This window comes from Betta splendens, chromosome 5, assembly GCF_900634795.4.
Source record: "Betta splendens chromosome 5, fBetSpl5.4, whole genome shotgun sequence".
NCBI lineage: Eukaryota > Metazoa > Chordata > Actinopteri > Anabantiformes > Osphronemidae > Betta > Betta splendens.
Genome location: NC_040885.2, coordinates 5845475 through 5867593, shown reverse-complemented (window position 1 = coordinate 5867593; position 22119 = coordinate 5845475). Strand labels below are relative to the sequence as shown.

Sequence of the window (22119 nt, the reverse complement as noted above, 5' to 3'; positions counted from 1 at the left end):
GATATCACTTTCCAGCATCGGCTCTTAGTCATTTGTGTCATTTTATCATCAATAAGCTTTGAAATTTGAAGCAGTTTTTTTGTCAAACTCTGTTTTTATATTGTGAGCATTTAGATTCAAGGCATTGTTTTCTTATTCTAATGATCTCGTCTGAAGAGGAACATCCAAGCTGGACCGCGCTGCCATAACTCAACATCACCTGAATCTTTACCCATAGGTGTAATGTGTGAGCAGGGCTGTTTGATGTGTCAGACAGACTATGAGGCTCTTTGATGATTGAGATATTTGTTGCCACATCGTTATAATGAAATTAGAAAAAAAAACTTAGCTGTTGTTCAAGGTCATAAAGACTCTGAAACCTGTATAGTGAAAAACCTCAATGAAACGTCTAAATTAGCGCTATTTGTTGCTTTGCTGCTTCAACATAAGATGCTTTATGTACAGGAGAGGCCACAGGTACATTAAACCCTGTCATTCATTCAGCAGTGATGACAAAACATTCACTGGCGCCTGTATTAGCTTTTTCATTTTATTTCACACACAGATCCGACACTTACAGTAAACTTGGTGGTTTTAGGGCGGTGGGGTCAGAGGTCATCCTGCATCAGCCTGTCAGCTTTCCACTGCTGCACCAGCTCATACAGTTCACCAGAGTATGAATGTTAACTTCAAATTAAAGACTTGATTTTTAGCATTTAGGTAACATTTGAACTCAACCAGATTATCATTTAAAAGGTCACACAAGCTGGACAATAAAAGGCCATTTGAGACTATTGAAACATTTTATTCACTCGTGGAAAATACAAATATGCTTTGGCAGATAACAAGAGTAATCACCAATTACAGCTCTAAATGAAGGAACCTGCTTATTCACCAGAAAACTCGAGTGGACCGACTACGTGGACTGAAGCCGTGCGCGTGCCACCACCTGGAAATCAGTCCCTCTCCCTTTAAGTGGGAGGTGAGCGCAGGGCGCCGCGGCCGCGGACAGCACAGCGCGTGTTGGAGCCCAGTAGACACGGAGGCACCGGAGCGAGAGCAGGTCTGCGCCGCGCTCCGCCTTTACGCACCGCACCGCACCGCACCGCACCGCGCCGCGCCGCGCCACGATTCCGCCTCTGCGGCTCCTCTCCACGGTGACGGACGCGAGCCGAAGCCCCGCACCGAGCGGCTAAGAGCTAAAGCGGGACAGGAAGCGGAGCAGGACGGAAGTTTGTGGTTGTCCCTCTCGCGGAGCGCTGCGGGCGCAACCGGCAACCGGTGAGTGGCGGACGGCGGCCAAGTCGCGAGACGACGAAGGCAAACGTTATAGGAAGCCGCGCGCGTGTTTGTGCCTCACTGAAAACTTCCAAAGTCTCTCACGTGTAACCACTGGATTTTCCAGTTTCTCCGATATTAACTTGATTGTTTTGCTTTGCTCACGCGCACTCCTTTCTCCATCTCTCACACTCGCTCGTGCTTGTTCAACTTGTGAATGTGCCAGAAAGCGGAGGCTGCGCTGCGCTGCGCTGCACGCGCTGCACGCGCTGCGTGGTTGGCACATGACACTGTTGTCAAGGGGGGAAACGATGATGGTAATGAGGAAGAAGAAGGTGGTGTCAGCGCTGTTGGCAGATGCTAATGAACAGATGTCACCAGGTTCACTAAGAATAGGTTCAGACGTCAAGGTTTTAGCGAAGCCGTCAACGCTCCGCTTTAAACACCTCGTTGAATCGTGGCGGCTCCAGGACAGTGTGTGAGCTGGGCCTCGGGTCCTTCAGGGCAGAGGGAGAGCCTCCAACAGGTGGAGCCGTCACAGCCACACGTGTAAGAGCTGTGGAAGCGGAGCTCAGCGGGGGTCGACTGCGCGAGGACCAGTAGGTCCGTGCGCGCGCGCGTCTCTTCAGCGGCTGCTACAAAGCCGTCCGTCAGCGGGGAGTCCCTGACCTTTAATTCTGTCAATCTCCTTTCTTTCCTCTTCACTCTTCAGTGCCGTCTTCACACCCCTGCTGCTGCCACCACTTCTGCTCTGCTCTATTTCTCTTTTCTTTTCTTTTCTTTTCTTTTCTTTTCTTTTCTTCTCTTCATCCCATTTCCCATCATGCTCTTTGCTGTGGACACAGAGCGGTGCTGAACTAAAGCAGTGTCTGTCTGTCTGTTCACCCTATAACGTGAGGAGTGGTTGGTTTCCAGCCTCACCCATGCCCCCCCCCCCCCCCCCCCCCCCCCCCCGGTGTCCTGTCTCCCATCATGGCCACAGGGACTGACAGGTGTGTGTCAGGACAGCAGCTAGCCAAACGCTGCGTATTAAAGGGCAGCTTCAGCAGTTTGAGCTTCTGCCTTGACCTTTATTGAAATCTTTGTCGTCAGACGGTGACGCCCGTGACTTGAAGGCGTTGCATATAATCAGGCTCCTCTTCCTCTGGCCTATTCGTGCAGCTACGCCATTGACCTCACTCCCAGTAGCTCCGAGCCACTCTTACTGGACCCAGGACCTTTAGGCCACTGCAGCAGCGTTTCACCCCGTGGCTTCAGTCGTGTCTTTTACTCCAAACTAGGAAAGACAGGTGTCAGAAACGTCAGTGCACAGTTTCTACAGAATGTCTTCATTTAGCTGTTGTTTACAGCCAGAGCCAGAATAGTTCTGCCCACAGTACGGTATATGGTATGGGGTACAGCGCAACTTGACAAACAGGTTTGTGTCTACAGGCAACAAGTGCAAGTTGTCAAGGAGTCTGATTTTTTTCGTACCAAATTCTAAACCGTTTGTGTGTGTGTGACGTCAGATGTCTCTATGAGGACAGCAGGACACATTAAGGTTCTCTCTGTCTCTGACCCCCATGTCCTCCGGACATTGTTCTCTGACTTGCGTGTGTGTGCGAGTGTGCGTGTCTGTGCGTGTCCTTCAGCACAGTGTGAGTGTGACAGTCAGACAGAGCCTCTGTGGCCCCTTCGAATCAAACCCTCTGTCCCTCGCTGTCCTTTGGACTGTGAGGGTTCAACCTTTGACCTCACTGTTTGACTGACAGCTGACGGTTTTATCCGGGTCTCCAGTGCAAACGGCTGCGTCTTCATCACTGCTTTGTGCTCCAGGCTTCTGGATGTCTTAAGGCTGCAAAGGCCCAGAGACACTGGTTAATGTGGAACTTTACATTGTTGTGCTGTCACATTTGAGCCTGTTCAGGCTCAATAGGCGCTAAAGTCAGGTCTGGGCCTTAAGCTGCGGGTGAAATGAGATTGTACTGGTTAATTCTTCACCCTATTGGTGATAAGAGCAGCTATCGCCATCCTCGTTTGCATTACGTAACAGCGCGCTCTCATATTAAGCCATTAGGACGGAGTTGTTTTCAATTCCATACATGAACGTATATTTAGGGGAAGTGCTTGAAATAGAAACAGCCTGAGGTGCGAAGTTCTCAGTCTGTTCCCTTCGAGTGCAGTGGGAATGTTGAACGCCGACGAATATGTGGACACTGTCCACTTATAGCTTTGTAAATAGGAATCACTGGGTGGCTGATGAAGTGCACGTCACCAGCAGCTGCACAGGCCGCGGGCCGAGCGTCCGTCCAGCGTCTGAGCTGAGCTCGACCCGGCGGTTCCGCTGCAGAATGCCAGGATTAAAGGCTTGTTTAAAGGCACATTCTCCCAGCTGTGCTTTGACTGTGCGCTCGCCCGTCCGTGACGGCAGCGTAAGCTCATAATAGCATGCTAATAATGCAGGAGTGCAGCCATTCATCAACAGCTGTAAGTCACTCTCAGGCGGCGGGAACGGAAGCTTCCGTGCGTTTCTCCCGGCACTTTTCAACTTTTTAATCCGCAAAGAACAAAACCCCGAAAACAGCACTTGAGTTTTGGGAACTTTCCCTGCATGCGAGCGCGCTGAGCACGCGATGCCGCGCTGCAAGCTCCTACAAGACCAAGGTGTGTTTGGGTAAATGCACAAATGGGAGGGAAGCCTTTGTTGGGAAGTATGTGGTGTGTGTTTTAAGTTGTGATCTTTGTGAAGAAGGGCTGTGACCGCAGGTTTCCTTTTGTCCTGCTGTTCCCATAATGCGCATCACATAACGGCCCTGTATTGTTTGACGAGCGGAACATGAACCAGCAGGTTTCTGTGCTTAAGTGCTTGAAAACATGCCTGTCGCTGCAGAAATGGGCCCATGTGACGGACGGTGAACTGTTGGCTCACACAATGACAGAAGGCCTCTGTTGAAGCTCTAATATGTGTCCTCTGCTGTTACACACCAGCACATTTGCATCGCCATCAGAGACGCGCACACAACAGCTGTTCTTGTGTTTGGTGAAGGTATAATCAGTTTGTGGCTGCCCTTCTTTCCAGCCGATTTGTTTATTTCTGGACCAATCGGGGAGAATTTACAAACACTCGATTGATGCTCGAGTCCCTGGCGCAAATAAAGCCTGCGAGCTTCCTGGATCATTTACATGACTTTCCCCGGGCTCAACAACGTGCTCCGTTGTCCATGTGGAACCTCACGGTTCCCGCCGTACCTCTTGTGTGTGTGTGTGCACGTCTCTGGCCATTTGCAAATGACCAGAGACTGTTTGTTTGCACCACAGCAGCCCAGTGGCCTCATTTGCATTTCCTTTAGAAATCAGTGAAATCTAAAATGACAGTAAGCCATTATGTGCTTTGTATAAGCTGCTGTTTGTTGATGCTGTAGTGGACGTTCAGGGCTGACTTTGACTCTCTGCCACCTCAGCAACTCACCAGAGCTAACGTGAAGCCACCGGCCCGACTTCCTCTGGGGGCAGAGACCAATTTCTTTTTCATGTCTGCTGGTTTTTAATTAACTGAAGTATCACAATTGGAGGAGAAAGTACCCGGATAAGTTTTGTTACGTGACATTTATGCTGTTATCAGTCGGTCACGTGTGGAAGCAAAGCCCACAGAGTGAATGATGGAGCTTCACCCTGGTGTGTGTGGAACGGGCCGCTGGCCTCCATCAGCACACGTGGCTCCGTGGGCCGATCAAAGCCACTGCTTCCAGGCAGCGAGAGGACCCATCGAGGTCCAGCTCCACTTCAGCTGATCTGTGTGTGTAACAGTTTGTGATTGATGAAGTGTGTCACAGAGACAATAAGACTTATCACACTGTAGGGATTATTATTATTATACATTGTATTAAGACAAAGCAGGAAGAGATTGAAAAGGCCTCTAGAAGCTGTGCTGCTGCTGACGGGAGCGAAGCGTTGAGGGAATGATGGGTCAATGAGGCGCTGCTGTTTGTTGAGATCATGGACCCGTCTGCGCTGCTCTGTAGAGGCTTCCTCCTCCAGTCGTACAGCGGATGAGTGTGTGGTGTTTGGGTTCCACATTGAAGCTGAGGGGCTCAGTCGCATCGTCCTGTAAATATTGGATGGGGAGGTTTTAGTGAGATGCGTGTGACTGGAACACCCTGGCTGCTGAGAGGGACATGTCTGAGTGTGTGCTGTGTGTGTGAATCCAGGCATTGTGTCATTACTTCAGACATGATCTCCAGCTTATTGGAGCTGGTTAAGACCTATGGCACCGAGGTGATTGTAGCATAAGCAGCACACATGCACACACAGCAGAGACCCCCTGCAGAGACTCAGCGCTGAGACCAACGGGCCCTCGGCAGAATCACCTGTTGTGCTCCTCACTGCTCAAAGGCGTTTCCATAGTAACCCCTGAGAGCCCCGGCCCCTTGGTCTATAAGACCCTCCACATAGACCCCCACCACCATTACAAAGTCCATAAAAAACACACACACACACACACACACACACACATTTGTACTTCTATCGAAGTGAGGACCTCCATAGACATAATGCCTCCCTAGCCCCTTACCCAAACCCGAACCATCACAACTAATGGCAGACGTCTAAACCTTGTTCTAATTCGAACCAAACCCAATTCTAAGAAGTGAGGACCGGCCACAAAATGTCCTCACTTTGGTAGGAAAGTACGTTTTTTGCTTCCATGCAACTACAAGTACACACACACACACACACACACACACACACACACACACACACACACACACAGGCTGTGCTCTCAAGAAGCAGCGTCTGAATGGAGAGGATATAAAGTGTGCCGGGCTGGAGGAGAGAGCCCGTCCTCTTTTGTGTGTGCCAGCCTGAAGGAGCGGGGGGTGGGGTGGGTGGGGGGTGGAGGTGCTGGGGCTTTGTGAGGGAGGAGAAAAAGTGGCCTTCATACACATCCTTTCTTCCCTTCTCTTGTTCTATCTCTTCATTGGGACGCTGTTTTGTCTTGCCCCCCCCATGCCCCGCCCCCCCTCTGATAAATGCCACAGTAGCCTTTTGCTATCTGCCACAATAGACGACCTGTTTCTGAGAGTGAAGAGCGAGAGAACGAGAGAGAGGGCAGCATGAAAAGAAAAATGGCTGCTTTTTAACCTGTGCTTCTGAAAAGCCGAAAAATCAAAGGGCCGTGACTGAAGCCAGAGTCCTGCTCTCTTCTGTTCTCTGCCAGTTTATACGTCTTATTTAGGCGACTCTGAGGCCCTGACGGCAGCCTTCGCAGGAACATATGCTCACACACACATCAAACGCTCCATAACTATCATCTACCCTCCTTCAATCATGTGATCATGAAGGAGGTCAACGTTGTCAGACCTCTGGCAGCGCCTGTGGAGGCAACGTCCTCATCGTGGTTTGACCACTAGTTACCAGTCAGCTGTCGGCCTAAAGGCATGGACACACGGTGTGTGGAGGAACCCACCATGTTCTCGCAGCTTCACTGGATGTGAGCGTCCAGTGAAGCTTTAGGGCGGTTGGACCTGTTCTGCGTATCTAAATGAATGTTTCCTCACCGCACACTGAAGCTTCTCTGCTGTTAGACCTCATGACGTCTTCATTTGCCAATAAACTGTGGTGTTGATCAGTTCACGTACAGACACCACAGGAAAGCGTTGTTGACTGTCAGACGCTGTGGACGAACACGACCACACTTGAATTTCCACCACTATAGGTGTGTTTGTCCTCCTCATCTGTTTGCTTTGAATCATTGTCTGCGCAGTGATGTACGTCTGTGCTGACTGAGGCTTGTGGTGTTGATTATGATATGTAAACAAATGAAAATATGAGGTATAAAAACAGAAACTTTATTGTAAATCAAAAGTGATGTGTCGATGCTGCTGTGTCTGAATAAAGCCTCGTTCTCACCAGATTGCATCGCTGAGGATGAGGAAAATTTGAATTGTGAATTAGGGACGTGTTGTGTCTGTGGGACGTCCCCTTGTGCACGAGGAAAGAGCTCAGGAAAATGTAGTAGTGATGCCTCTATCAGCTATAAACACGGCTCTTTGTGGGAAGAACTGACCAGCAACTGGCGAACAACGGCGTGTGTGCGCGCGCACACACACAGACACACGTGCACACACACACATGTACACACACGAGCACACGAACACACACACACACATACAGACACACAAACACGTGCGCACACACACACACACACACACACACACACACACACACACACACACAAGTGCACACACACATGCACACGCAGACACACACACACACACACACACACGTATTGGTGATGAGCCTATTCTTCAGACTGCTCTGTGGCTCTTGACATCAAAAGGCCGAGGGAACAGAGCAGGAGGCGAAGGAACGGAGAAGAGAGCGAGGCCTTTGTCTCCATCCCTGAGAGCTCGTTCTCTAATGAGGCCCAGTCTTCAACCACTGTGACATGCTGCTTGTCTGTCCAATAACGCCAGCGCAGCCCAAACAGGCGTCTTAGCGGCGTTCACTGGACGGCCTTGAAGCCTCGCTGAAAAGCTGCCTCTGAACTTTCCTCCTCGTCACTCAGGCAGCTGGAAATAAAAGCCAGGTAATGAAAAGCCAGTTAAAATGTGCGCTCGCTTGAAATGCAGGAGATTGAAGTGTGTGGGTTTTTTGTTTTGGAGGTCACCGGCTTTTTGCGTTGATTCTGCCTCACGTTGGTGAAGTTTTCATTTCTGCCCGTTTGTGTGTGAAAGGCCAGAAGAAGCCTCTCCTTCCCTGTCTCCATACGATGAGTTCAGTGTGCGGGGGAGAGTAGGAGCAATCTGTGTCCATGTCAGTGGACACGTGTGTCTGAGGAGACGCCAGCTCTGATGGAGCCATGCAGAAGTGTGTGTGTGTGTGTGTGTGTGTGTGTGTGTGTGTGCGTGTGCACGTGTGTGTGTGTGTGTGTGTGTGTGTGTGTGCGCGTGTGTGTGCGCGTGTGTGCGCGTGTGTGTGTGTGTGTGTGTGTGTGTATGCAGATGTGTGTGCGTGTGTCTGCGTGTGCACGTGTGTGTGTGCGTGCGTGTGCATGTGTGTGTGTCTGCGTGTGCATGTGTGTGTGTGTGTGCGTGCGTACCTGTGCGTGCGCACGTGTGTGTGTGCGTGCACATGTGTGCTTGTATGTGTGTGTGTATGCAGATGTGTGTGTGTGTGTGTGTGTGTGCACATGTGTGCTTGTATGTGTGTGTGCACATGTGTGCTTATGTGTGTGTGCGTGTGTGTGCGTGTGCGTATGTGTGTAAGCACATGTGGGCTCGTGTGTGCCTTTTGGAAAAGACTAACGCTGACTTTGTGAAGCTGAGCTCGCTTGTTTGCGTGTCCAGGAAATTGGACGTGAGCATAAAGCGACCTTGTTAGAAAGTGTCTGAGGCCGATGAAGGCTCTTATCTCACCACAATCACACCTGTTGGTGGGTTGATGCTCGATGGCTATCGCTGCAGCGGAGGTTACCCACCCGCAGCAGCGTGCTGATTATGCAAATGCAGCGTGCGCGGTGGGACGTGAAGAGGCTCTTTGTACTGGCCCCTGGGGGGCGGAGGGGGGGGGGGGGGTTTCAGGTAGCGCGCTTTAAAGCCAGCGCGGGGCTGGCGACACACAGCCATGACGTGCTGCAGCTCCGGTCCAGTCAGGCAGCGCTGTTGGGTGTCGTCGCGCCCGCTCGGCCCGTTCAGGTGAGTACAGACCGGAGCTCGGATGCTGCCTTTATCTCAAACAGCGCAAACGCGCTGTCAAACATTTGTTTATACATCGCTTCACACTTGTCGTAACACGGCTGCACAGCAGGTTGAAAGCTCGGCCAAAAACGAGCTGACGAGTGGCAGCATTTCCTCTCAAGTTTCCCAGTTTGGGACAAAGTGTGGAAATATGCAAAGACAGGTGTGCGGCGTTTCCCGCGCTGCTGTGTGTCTGTCGCAGCCTGTCGGTGGGAACGTCTTTGTTTTCTACCCAGTAAACCTGTTTGGATGTGGAACACTTCTCTGCCTATTGTGCGACTGCCGTCCCGCCTCAGGCTGTCGTTGAGACGGCGGCCGCAGAAAGAGGAAACAAAGGGAGAAAGAACAGAAAGGAGAAGAGGAGGCGCGCGGGCGGGCGGAGCCGAGCCCCGACCTGCAGTGAGTGAAGTGTCATGAGCAGAGGAGCTGGTTCTGATGGCCCACTGTCGCCTCCTCCTCCAGGACGGAGGTGCAGTCTGTAACAAGCAGCTGCTTTTCGAGGGTTAGTCCTCAACTGAGTCATTGCACCAACCGTGTTATTATTATCATTAATAGCCAGGGTGGAATCTGACTGACGTTATTAACCAAACGTGAGAATGAGTCGACCATCACTTTACATGTGGAGGAGGAGAACCTGTCCTGATCTGATTTGTTAGTTCCCACTGGCGAAGCTGTGCTACAGAGCGAAGAGCGCACACTGAGCCTCACCGCGGTGTGAGTGTCTCAGTCCTCCTGAATGAACACACGCGTGATGGTGCTGATCTCAGCCCTTCAGCCCCAGCGACGTTCAGCGGGTTCCAGCGCTGTGGCCAGTGGTTGCACACGTCCTGCGGAGCAGTTGGGTCACTGTGGCGCTGAGTTGAGCTCGACAGCTGCTCTGAGGTCTGTTGATTGTGCCGAGGCTCGGTAGGTGGTCTGACAGCAGCGGCGCAAGATCCTCACGCTGCTATTCTGATCAGGCAGCACAAAGACATGACATGCATGCATCCAAAGGTCAGGTTCCACAGGAACGGAGAACCCTGAACTACACGCTCACGGTCACACACACGCACGCACGCGCGCACACACACACAAATGCACACACACACAAAGGCATACACCCAAAAGTACACACACTCGCACGCACGCACGCACGCACGCACACACACACACACACACACACACACACACACACACACACACACACACACACACACACACGCACCTTGAAGCATTCCTTGCTGTCACCAGCTCTGCACATACCTCTGCTGTGACTCCCACACAGTCTGTACAGGCGTGTGAAAGCCACCTGTGTGTGAGGGGAGACCCAGGAATAACCTCCAGCGTGGGACAGAACCGGACCTCCTGCCTCACACAATCAACCCCTCACGGTTCCACTGCTCCGCTGGTTCAACGCTGCACCTGACACAGCAATCAGAGCAGATCCGCCTGATGCAGATCCCCGTGGGCTTAATGCTGCTCATGTTTTATTCCAGTGGGATGAGTGTGGTGGAAACAAGGTTTAGATCACGGCACACACACACACACACACACACACACACACACACACACACACACACACACACACACACACACACACACACACACACACACACACACACACACACACACAAAGTGTGCTATCACTGTCAGAGTCAACAGCAGTCAAGCAGGTGGCACTAAATGACAGAGTGCTGTTGTTCCCAGCTGCATTTATTGTGCCTGTACTCACCATCAGCTGGTTAAAATGTTTCTTTTTATGATGCATGATTTGAATAAACACACTCACACAGATTGGTGGAGGACAGGTGGCCTGGTGTTGTGAAATGATGACTGCACCTGTGTTGACTGGGCTTAGATTTGTTGAGTTGTCACATGGTTGTGCATTAGCGTTGGTGCAGGACCGTTGCTCTTCCTCTTCTCTGTCCTGTTGGATGCGTCTAGTGAAGACAGCCGTTCTGCCAGACGCACCATCGTCACTGAGTGATGTTCTTGGACTGCCTCGTGCAGGCGCTGATGGCGACACAGACGGCGCTGTTTGGACCACGGAGCGCGTTGGACCAGTGTGGATGCCACTGAGGCAGGGCCTGAAGCTGCGGTGATGACGTCAGGCTGGTGCTGCGGTGTGACGTCGTCATGGTGCCGGTGCTGCTGGTCGTTGCCAGATGCTGCGGCGGTGACGTCGTCATGGTGCCGGTGCTGCTGGTCGTTGCCAGATGCTGCGGTGATGACGTCATGCAGATGCTGCGGCGGTGACGTCGTGCTGGTGCTGCGACGGTGACGTCATGCAGATGCTGCGATGACGTCGTGCTGGTGCTGCGATGGTGATGTCGTCATGGTGCCAGTGCTGCTGGTCGTTGTCAGATGCTGCGGTGATGACGTCATGCAGATGCTGCGGCGGTGACGTCGTGCTGGTGCTGCGGCGGTGACGTCGTCATGGTGCCGGTGCTGCTGGTCGTTGTCAGATGCTGCGGTGATGACGTCATGCAGATGCTGCGGCGGTGACGTCGTGCTGGTGCTGCGGCGGTGACGTCGTCATGGTGCCGGTGCTGCTGGTCGTTGTCAGATGCTGCGGTGATGACGTCATGCAGATGCTGCGGCGGTGACGTCGTCATGGTGCCGGTGCTGCTGGTCGTTGTCAGATGCTGCGGTGATGACGTCATGCAGATGCTGCGGCGGTGACGTCGTCATGGTGCCGGTGCTGCTGGTCGTTGTCAGATGCTGCAGTGATGACGTCATGCAGATGCTGCGGCGGTGACGTCGTCATGGTGCCGGTGCTGCTGGTCGTTGTCAGATGCTGCGGTGATGACGTCATGCAGATGCTGCGGCGGTGACGTCGTCATGGTGCCGGTGCTGCTGGTCGTTGCCAGGTGCAGCACGGCGCCACAGCACACGTCAGGAACACGCGGCGCGGTGCTCCGGTGCTTCCTGTGCCTGTTGCGGTGCTGGTCACTGAGGCCGGGCGCCGTGGACCCTGGCAGACAGGTGTCTTTGTTCAGCCTGTAAACATTGAGCTTTCTGCAGAACCGCGGCGCTCCACTGTTTTGATTTTTTTCCGTGTTCCCGAGTCGGTCGGCACATTCCGCTGGCATTGTTATCCGGCCTGTTTCCTGCGGCCGGCGGCTTTTGTCAGCCGCTCCCCCATTGTCCTGGCTTCCTTTGTTCCCTGGCTCCAACAATGGCTTTTTTCTGCCTCTTTATATATATGTGCACTTTTTGCCCCTGTGTGTTCTGTTTGTTTTGTTCTGCTGTCTGCGGTGTTTTTCTTTCCTCCTGCTGTAGAGCTGGGAAATAAAACTCTCTCTCTCTCTCACACACACACACACACACACACACACACACACACACACACACACACACACACACACACACACGAGTTGATTTGCTCAAGTTCACTGTGGTTCAACCCGTCCTGTCCCGCTGTCACTCACACACAGGGAGACAATGCTCAGCATGGCAGCAGCTGACCCCCACCTGAAAAGCCACTTGTGTTATTGCCTCGCTGCAACAGGCATCAGCTCGGCTGATACATTTAGCACCCATTTCCCTACCTGCTTCACATCTGACGTCCTTGAAGGAAACAGAGAGGCAGGCAGAGATGCTGCTGTTCATTATTTGTACAGTTCCTGCAGTTCTCTGTTCTTTGCCAAACCAAAACTGTCATGGCCGCCGGCCACGCGGCACCACACCCAGATGACACTAGGCATAATTGGTGTGTTGTTTCCTCCTTTAACAGAATGGTTGAGCCCAGCCCTCCAGCACTGCACTGCCTCTCTAGTGGGGATGTCAGCATGGCAGGTGTCGGAGTCAAAGTAGAGCAGGAGGAGTCCAGCCGAGGAGGCAGAGCTCCTGCTGCCGAGCCCCCCAGAGCGTCTCCCCTACGGACCTGGTCGGTCGGCCAGCCCCTGGAGGCCCGGCAGCTCACCCCACCGCTGTCCCGCTCCCCCTCGGTAAGCACACCACCACATGTCCACGACAGGCTCCACTGTGAGACGCTCACGCCTGTGTGTCCTGACAGGAGGGTTCTCCAGGCAAGGAACCTCCTCACAGGCAGAACCTCGCCGAGGCCAAGCCGCAGGACCGGAAGCAGGAGGCAGAGGGTGCATCCAGCTTCAAGGAAGGTCTGTAGCAATCAGCCCAGTGATTCTCACCTGCCCCCATGAGGGCGAAGCGGCAAAAGCCTACGTTCATGGTCCCCAGCGGCGAATCCCTTCCACTTATTTGGCAGCCAGTAATCGGCTCCTCCAGCGTTTCAGGGCAGACGGCAGCGGTTTCTAGCCTGGACAGAATGGTGGCGTCAGTGGAAGCAGCATGTCAGGCGGCCTGAACGCTGCTGCTGCGGGAAGCGTGACTCCGTTTTCCCCATCGTTCAAGCTCGGAGCTGTTCTCGCAGCGTAGCGATGCTCGGACGTAGACGCAGCAGCTCCATATTGTCAGTGTTTAAGTGCACCACGTTCTCCGCTTTTCAGCAGTAAACAATGCCCGGCTGCTGGAGATCGATGGGTGGAAGTGGCAGCTTCGTAGCGGAGCAGGCTTGTTGTTCGGTTCCTAAATGGGTTCAGGCGGATCTGGCTGCTTCTATTAGCGCTGATGTTTTTCCATCCCTCACATGTGTATTAAAAGGCTGCTGCTGCTTTGAGACTCGCTCTTCCAAATCAAATCTTTCAGCGGCCTGAAGTCCTTGCCTTAAATTTCTCTCAAATTCTCCTCACCAGCTGACCTTGGATTGTTCTCTGTCTAAATATTGATCCACTCAAACACTCAAAACTTCTCCCAGACGCACAAACAACCTCTGCCCTTCGGCACCTGAAACGTCTTCTTCAATCAATGCCATTAGGAGGACGGCCGAGGGGCTCAGAAAGTAGTTTGATGTCAGCCGGATTTCATTTGACACAATACACTTCTGCTGCCGTCTTGTGCTGAGCACCTGTTGTGTCCTGTTAACAGTAATGCCGACCATTGAGAAGCTGCTGAATGCTGACTGGAAGGAGAAACTTCTGGATAAAAGCACAGTGGGAGCAGGACATCTCAAAGGTCAGACTCCACACTCTCCAAGCGTTTGTGCCTGTTTTTAAACAGACGACTCGCTGCTGACGCCCCGACCCCTGCAGGTACCACCGAGTCCCTGGCCGAGAAGGAGTTCCAGCTGCTGATGATGATCAACCAGCTGAGCGGCCTGAGGGAGCAGCTGCTGGGAGCCCACTCGGAGCAGAGGAACATGGCCGCGCTGCTGCTGGAGAAGCAGCAGCAGCAGATGGAGCTGGCACGACAGCAGCAGGAGCAGGTAGCGCGACAGCAACAGTAGCATCGCACAACAGGCGCACCCGCTCCCCGCTTATCTGAGCCAAACAATGGAGGGAACTGAAGGTCCCTTGTGTGCACGTCTGTGTGTGTGTGTGTGTGTGTGATTTGAATGTGCATGAAGAAGCATAGACTAAGCAAATGAGACAGTGGAAATTTAAAAGCAATCTTTGTTCAGGATGCTTCGCAAACGGTGAGACAACAACACAAAGCCACTGTGTAAGTCCTGGACTGGACCAGTAGAATAGATATTAGAGGAGAGGGTGGGGCTACATGTAAGTATCAGCCGCTGATCTGGGGCCTGCGTAGGCCCGACCAGAGACCAGAGCAGTGACACGGCGTTAGAGCCATGAATCACGGCTTCCTGCGTTTAGTGCTTGAATGTACTCTGCACCTGCATCAGCGTGATTTGACTTGATTTCCAGAGTGAATCACGGTGCGGTATGATTCAGGTACTGGGTTTGAACCACTGTCACGCTGTGTGTTTATGTGTCCTGTGTCACAGATCGCGAAGCAGCAGCAGCAGCTGATCCAGCAGCAGCACAAGATCAACCTGCTTCAGCAGCAGATCCAGGTTTGCTCCCTCACAGCCGCCACGCGGAGCGCTGCCGTGGCCCGGTCCCGGCTGCCGCCCGGCGCTGGCCCGGTTGTGGCCCGGTTGTGGCCCGGCTGTGGCCCGATCGGTGCCACCCTGCCGTGGCCCCGCCAGCACCGGGCCAGGCTGGGGTTTGAACCATGGTCACGCCAGGCCGCGGCCCGGTCCCGGCCGCCTGGCGCTGGCCCGGTTGTGGCCCGGTTGTGGCCCGGTTGTGGCCCAGTTGTGGCCCGATCGGTGCCACCCTGCCGTGGCCCCGCCAGCACCGGGCCAGGCTGGGGTTTGAACCATGGTCACGCCAGGCCGCGGCCCGGTCCCGGCCGCCTGGCGCTGGCCCGGTTGTGGCCCGGTTGTGGCCCGGTTGTGGCCCGGTTGTGGCCCAGTTGTGGCCCGATCGGTGCCACCCTGCCGTGGCCCCGCCAGCACCGGGCCAGGCTGGGGTTTGAACCATGGTCACGCCAGGCCGCGGCCCGGTCCCGGCCGCCTGGCGCTGGCCCGGTTGTGGCCCGGTTGTGGCCCGGTTGTGGCCCAGTTGTGGCCCGGCCGCCACCGTGCTTTTGACGCGTGCACACATGCTGCCACTCGGCTGCGTCAGGCACCACCTCGGCTCACGTGTTTGTCCGGGCTCGTCCCAGCAGGTGAACATGCCGTATGTGATGATCCCGGCGTTCCACCCCAGCACTCAGCCGCTGCCAGTCGCCTCTGACTCCCAGATGACGCTGCCGCTGCAGCCCATCCCCTGCAAACCAGGTGAGTCACAGCACAGCTGGACGTCTGCTGGGCAACATCTGCTCTAACTGGTCCTGTGGCTTCTCTCCTCCAGTCCTTTACGCTTGTCTGTTCTTTTCTCTCCTGTTGTGCAGACTCCACTAGACTGAAGCAGCTTCACTGGAGCAGCTTTTCACTCAGCGTATTTATGCTCTTCAACTCAAGGCCTGTTTTTAATGCAGCGATGTTGGAGGGATATAAACGTTGAGCTGAACAATGTGCTTAATAGCACTTTTCACACACATGCGCTCGTACAGTGAGCAGGCTACAGGGGGCACCGCTGAGAGACACACAACTTTGTGTAGTCTTGCTTTCAAGTGGTAAAAGCTGTGCGACCTTGTCTTCTCCATCTTTTCAAACCAAAAAGACACAAGGCCAGTCTTTAAAACACTGTAGGCAGAATTTAACCAGCCCTTTATTGGGCTTTTTGTTCGGCTTGAAGACGTGTGAGTGCTTCAGAAGGTGAAATGCTGTAGAACTGCTGCCGTGTGGAAGCTGAAATAATCCTCTTTGCAATGAGGACATTGCTGTTTCATGTTGCTTCACGTCGCAAAGGCTCTTTAGCAGCTGTAGTTTAGGCGACGGAGCCTGTTGCTGTTCCAAGCTGTGGCTGCAGTGCTCATATAAAACACTACAACAATGGAAGTACCTAATAAAGTGGACGCTGGGTAATATTTATGTAGTCCAGCAGGTGATCACACCTGTAACCAGTAACCAGGTCGTCCATTTCTCCCCACAGCTGTGGACTATCCCATGCAGCTGCTGACGAGCACTCACCCCACGTCCGTGAAGCGGAGCGGGGCTTCCTACCGGCAGGTACACTAGTGTGTGTGTGTGTGTGTGTGTGTGTGTGTGTGTGTGTTTGTGTGTGTGTGTGTGTGTGTGTGTGTGTGTGTGCAAGGAACAAACAGGCTGATATAATGTGCTTTCAGGAATGTGTAGGCTGTGAAGCTAGAACACCAACCACACCCTGCTTTAAGCATGTGTGTGTGTGTGTGTGTGTGTGTGTGTGTGCGTGTGCGCACACGCAAACACTATTTGCACATCTGCTTTTTAAGCGGGGTTAGACTAACATGGCTTAAGTAAACAAAGAAAAACAGAGGAAGAGGTGAACGCGAAGACAAAAGAGCAGAAACACTACGAAGGTGTGACGGATGCGCTCCAACATGCAAAACCCTCAGTGCAGAACGGGAATACACACACACACACACACACACACACACACACACACACACACACACACACACACACACACCTGGGCTCATTTGCTCTCACTCTGTGTTCAGGAAGCCAGTCAGCCCTTGAACCTGACGTCCAAGCAGAAGGGGCTGGAGCTGGGGAAGGCTCCCAGTCCACACAGCCTGGAGATGGGGCCGCTGGCGCTGCCGGGAGGCTACAGGGCCCGGGATGTGCACAGAGAGGTGTCCCACAGCCCGCCACGATCCGCCCTCAGTGAGTCAGAGGCAGCAAAGCAGCAGCCTGTTTTATTAGGCCTCGGGAAGGAACTGTGGGTAACAATAGCCAACATGAGAAACAAGATATGGTGTTTATTGACACATGATCTTCAGGCCACACGAACACATTATAGTGATCGCTCAGCAACCAACGTGCAGACAAGCACAGAGCTGAAGACGCAGCTTATCACATTGAATCTTCGTAGATAAGACTAGAATTACCAGACGCTGCTATGGTTGACTTCCACATCTACGCCACAGAGCTCTTGTCAGCTGGGTCTTGTCTCCAGGTTTCCTGGGGGACGGGGATGTAGTCACTCAGGCCATCCACGATGCCCAGCAGCTGCTGAGAAGTCACGCTAGTGGGAAAACGGTGAGCTGCTGCCTCCACACTGTCTCCAGCCTATTTCACTGTGATCTCACCAAGGCCGAGGCTGGTGGAAAAGCTACCGCACCGGGTTCTGGCTGGTTTTGTGTTATTAAAATGAGCTTAATTTTGCTGCTCACACATTTTTATGCTGTGTGAATTCGTTCTTTTACCTTCTTGTATCAGCTCCATTCAGGCTCTTTCCCACCTCCGCCTTCTGAGGAGCTGAACTTTGCACCAGTCTGTTTAAAGAGGAGGGAACACACACTAAATAAATTGGAGTCCGTGTCAGCCAATTCCTGTAGAAGAATCTTTGGATTCAATAAATCTGCACAGTATTCAACTGCCTGGATAAAATATGATTTAGTGACATAATTGCTAAAGTCAGTGAAGTTGCACTTTGATCACGTGGCTTCAGAGTCAGGTTTCAGGTTCCAGGGATTTCACTGAGTCCAGGATTCCAACCACACACAAAGCTGAGTGTGGTCCTGGAGCAGTAAAACAAAGGGCTGCTTTTAGTCACACACTCAGCAGAGTCGACTTATTAGACGCCTCGGAACGACAGGCCCGCGTGGAAGCTGTCATCTATTCTGGTCTTGGGGTTTTTGTTCTTTGAGGTGGCTGAAGCTTTGGTCTCAGCCTCGTCCTGGAGCAACAGCTGTTGCAGCCTCACAATACCACAAAGGCCTGAGTGTGGCATTGACGGAGCCACCTGCCCGTCTCTTTGTCCGCGGTAATGCTGTACTGGGCTCCATCTCTGCTCCGCCGCTGTTTACTGACCTATTTTGGTATTAAATAATGTTCTGCCGCAGATAATGCGCTAATCAGATTGTTTTGCAAATTGACTGGTTCCATTCCCGTCGCTGCCGGTCGTCGTCCTCCGTGGTGTTGGAGTTTCCTCTCTTTGCATTTCCCAGCAGCTGATCCCAGCTGCCTCCTCTTTACCTTAAATAGCACTCTGTGTGACTCGGCCGCCTTCAACACTGGGTCATCTTTTACTACAGCCTGCATTCAAATGGCGTCTTTGTGCTCGCTGAATATTTATTGCACGTTTCTGCTGTTATCAGGAGCATAAAGCTTCTCCTCGTAGAGAGAGACTCTCTCAGTCGGAGCGGAGTGACGAGCGGCTGGGCGTGCCGTCCACCGAGGACCACCTCAGCAGCGACTCTGAGGGTGCGTATCTGCCCTGGAACGACCCAACGCACTGTCTGAAAGAGACTCGTCATGTTTTCAGCACCGTCACGATGATTTGTGGTGTGAACTGAGTCATTAGCATGTGTTAATGAGCAGGCGAGCGCTAACGCTAAGCCCGTTCTTGTAGGTGCCCTGCCCGTCTCGGTCCCAGGCAGCTACGCTGAGGCCCGGCCCCCTCCCTCCTCGGGCCACATCAAACGGCCCATGAACGCTTTCATGGTGTGGGCCAAGGACGAACGCAGGAGGATCCTGCAGGCCTTCCCTGACATGCACAACTCCTCCATCAGCAAGATCCTGGGTGAGACATGGGCCTGCTCCACGTTGGCCTGAATGCCGGGACTAGAAGCAAACATTTACATTCCCATCTGTTGTTAAGAGCTGCCGTTCTTGACACAAACGCACAATTATGCTCTTCAGCATCTACCCCGTAATTACCCGCTCCCTATTCAATGCGAATGCCATTGTTTTTCCTGTGTTCAGAGGTGCCACGCCAGCAGGTGACATCATCACTAATGATGATCTGAAGGTGAACGTGTGCTAGTCTAACGTTGCGCCGTAGTAGCTAATATTAGCCGCAGGCATCTGGACGTCACTGCCATCATCTGTGGATGTGTGATCGTTATACAGGTTAGATACCAACACACACAGGAAGGTTTAAATGTAGTCATTAAACCCTTGAGTGCAGTTAGTGAAGCAGGTGCAAGCTGAACATGCTTGTTCCTTATTGTTGTGAGCTCAGCGAAGTGTGAACTTACATAATGTGAAAGACGTCTCCAGTCAATAGTCACTAAATATAGAGATATAGAGTTTCTCACTTGGTTACAACTAAAGAATGAAAGTCTTATAGGTGCAGCATACAGTACATTGGACCAGCATTTGACAGAACTGAGGACTGAGGTTTGAATGGATATTGAGAGTGCAGATGTAACCAGGGCCGGTGTTGGTTGACAGGCTCCAGGTGGAAGGCCATGTCCAACCAGGAGAAGCAGCCTTACTACGAGGAGCAGGCCAGGCTGAGCCGGCAGCACCTGGAGCGCTACCCGGACTACAAGTACAAGCCCCGGCCCAAACGGACCTGCATAGTGGAGGGCCGGCGGCTGAGGGTGGGCGAGTACAAGGCCATGATGAAGAGCCGCAGACAGGAACAGAGGGTCACATATTCACACAGGTGCGTAGGTCCTCCCTCCTGGATAGAGGTCAGGTCATAACTGTACAAAGTGAATACTGGTCCGTGAGCTCCACATCACTGGACACGTCGCTCAGCTGAGCAGCTTTCATTGAAGCTACATGTAGAAACACAACAGTTTTTTTTAATCGATTCATTTTCACTAGTGAAACTGCAAATGACTTGAATTACTATAATATCCATTAGCCTTGAGCCACGGTTGCTATGGAGAGGTGAGACTTTGACAAAGTATGGAAACGTAGTTACTGAGTTCATCTAAGTATCAAAGAAGCCGATGTAATCAGGCTGTAAACCAAAGATGCTAATGAGCAGCTGCCTGTGCGTGTGTCGCTTCATGTCATTCCAGTCAAACGGAGTCTCAGCAGGTCCACTACTCCCACAGCGACACCCAGTACCAGGGCACCTCTGGCTCGGTCTCCGTGGCAACCATGCCCTTCCACCCTGCGCTGCTGGAGCATTACCTACCGCAGGTGTCCACCGGCCCACGCCGAGGCGAAGGCCACGTCACGCCCACCTCGCTGCCCAGAGAGAGGGACAGGGAGCGGCCGCCGTACAGCGAGGGGGAGGAGAGCGATGGGGGAGAGAGGAGTGAGGGGGAGCTGGTGCTGCTCACGGACTGAGGGGGGGTGGAAGGACCAGGAACTGTAACATAGCTCTGTGAAACGCGCACACAAGCACACACGCACGCACATGCACACATATATACGCACAAACACGCACACACACACATACACACGCACACACGCACATACACACGCACACACACACACACACACACACACACACACACACACACACACACACACACACACACACACACACACACACACACACACAGCTGTTAACCTGCCCATTTCCCCTCATAGACATCGTCTCACCTGCTGCAGACGTGACACTGTAGCTGTAACACAGAAGGTTCATGGTTTGAGCCCTGTCGTCACACACAGTGAGGGTGAGGCTCAGTGCAGGACGGTGTTGAAACTGTCACTGTGTCTCAGAACCTCTGCTTGTTTGTGCTGCACAGTTGAGCGCTGGAGCAACAGGTGTGTGGCAGGGCTGCACGCTGCAGCGCTGCCCCCTGCTGGGACTGGGCAGACATGCAGCATCATGGGAAGCTTTCAGAGAAGTAACTGTCAGCTTGCACGTGTTACTGGAACTAGACATAGTGGAGAAAACTGTCAAATAAGAAGGCGGCGCAGACATTGTCCTCCCTGAGCTAAGCTAAGTCATGTCCTCATCTCTAGCTGAGCTCTCTCTCACAGCACACTGTGGCTCAGACGATAGACCCTCCCTTCCAGGTGAGCTGCGCTGTATGATGTTGTATCACTGTGTGTATGGCTTATCTAGTTTTTCTATCTCTGCGCTGGCGTTTTTTTAATTTAGATAGTTGCGTCGACCACCACTCCCTACTGTGTGTATTCAGTGTGTCTGTGTCCAGCTTCAAAAGAATTTCTCCAGTGTTTAAGTCTCATCTTGTTTAAGTAATATTTTTATGTTATACATTAATTAGCTGCATTGGTTTATGGGAACACGAGTAGTTTCCAAAAACGAGCAGGAAACTGCCATGTTTAGTCAGAATGTGTCTCTTCAGTCTCCATGTTCCATCACCACATGTTCCCAGATGGAGGCAGGCAGCTGAGCTAGATAACAGCTGGCTAACATCTGGTGCAGTAACAGCGTTTTGGGAAAACCCTCTATGTTGACTTCTCATTGCACAGATAATCAATGATTTTCAGTAATTGTTAAACAGTGACCTCATCAATTTCCACTTCATATGTTTAGTTTAGGGGAGTTTGTGAATATGAATATTTATATTCCACTGTAATGCTACAGCTAGAAGCTGAAAAACTGTAGCCAACATCTCGGAGGCTGTTGTTTTTCTCCAGTCATAGGAAACACATGGAACATGCGGAGGTGAAGTTCCAGCTCGTTTCCATTCTAGTGAAGGTGGTGATGGAATAATAGTGTGAAACAACACAAACGCGTGTGCGCATGTACCAGCTTCAGACCACTCACTGCAGCGTTGACAAATCAGTGGCTGCTTGTACGTACAGGGATGTCATTTTATTGGAGACACTGAGAAGGGACTCACCTGTTGCTGCCCCTGCTGATGTAAATACAGAAAGAGACTTTATTTTGTTTATATGAACCTGTGTAATTTAAAGGTGTACATTTCTATGTTTTCACACTTTTGTGTTGCTTTCTTCAAAGACAATAAATTGGTTGTGTTACTTGTATTGGCATGAGTTTATTTAAATGTGTGTGCATGAGTCACAGCTGTGTGACTTGTTCCCCACAGGGCC

The 22119-nt window shown here is 52.4% G+C and overlaps 1 protein-coding gene across 3 annotated transcripts; it reads left to right on the top strand.

Moving 5' to 3' along the window:
- The first annotated feature begins 905 nt into the window (after nucleotides 1-905).
- On the top strand, nucleotides 906-22053 carry LOC114855453 (transcription factor SOX-13-like). Of its 3 annotated transcripts, none has more exons than XM_029150616.3 (14): nucleotides 906-1260; nucleotides 12688-12901; nucleotides 12970-13072; nucleotides 13899-13985; nucleotides 14063-14235; nucleotides 14758-14826; nucleotides 15483-15597; nucleotides 16355-16431; nucleotides 16902-17067; nucleotides 17360-17442; nucleotides 18504-18609; nucleotides 18758-18928; nucleotides 19582-19798; nucleotides 20163-22053. In XM_029150616.3, the coding sequence occupies exons 2-14, from the start codon at nucleotides 12689-12691 to the stop codon at nucleotides 20434-20436; spliced, it is 1854 nt and encodes a 617-aa protein (XP_029006449.1). In that variant the 5' UTR covers nucleotides 906-1260; nucleotide 12688; the 3' UTR covers nucleotides 20437-22053. The 3 variants fall into 3 exon arrangements, with proteins under 3 accessions (XP_029006449.1, XP_055365007.1, XP_029006448.1); XM_055509032.1 differs by lacking the exon at nucleotides 906-1260 and adding an exon at nucleotides 8841-8930 and having other exon boundaries at nucleotides 15486-15597; XM_029150615.3 differs by lacking the exon at nucleotides 906-1260 and adding an exon at nucleotides 8841-8930.
- Nucleotides 22054-22119: the final 66 nt, after the last annotated feature.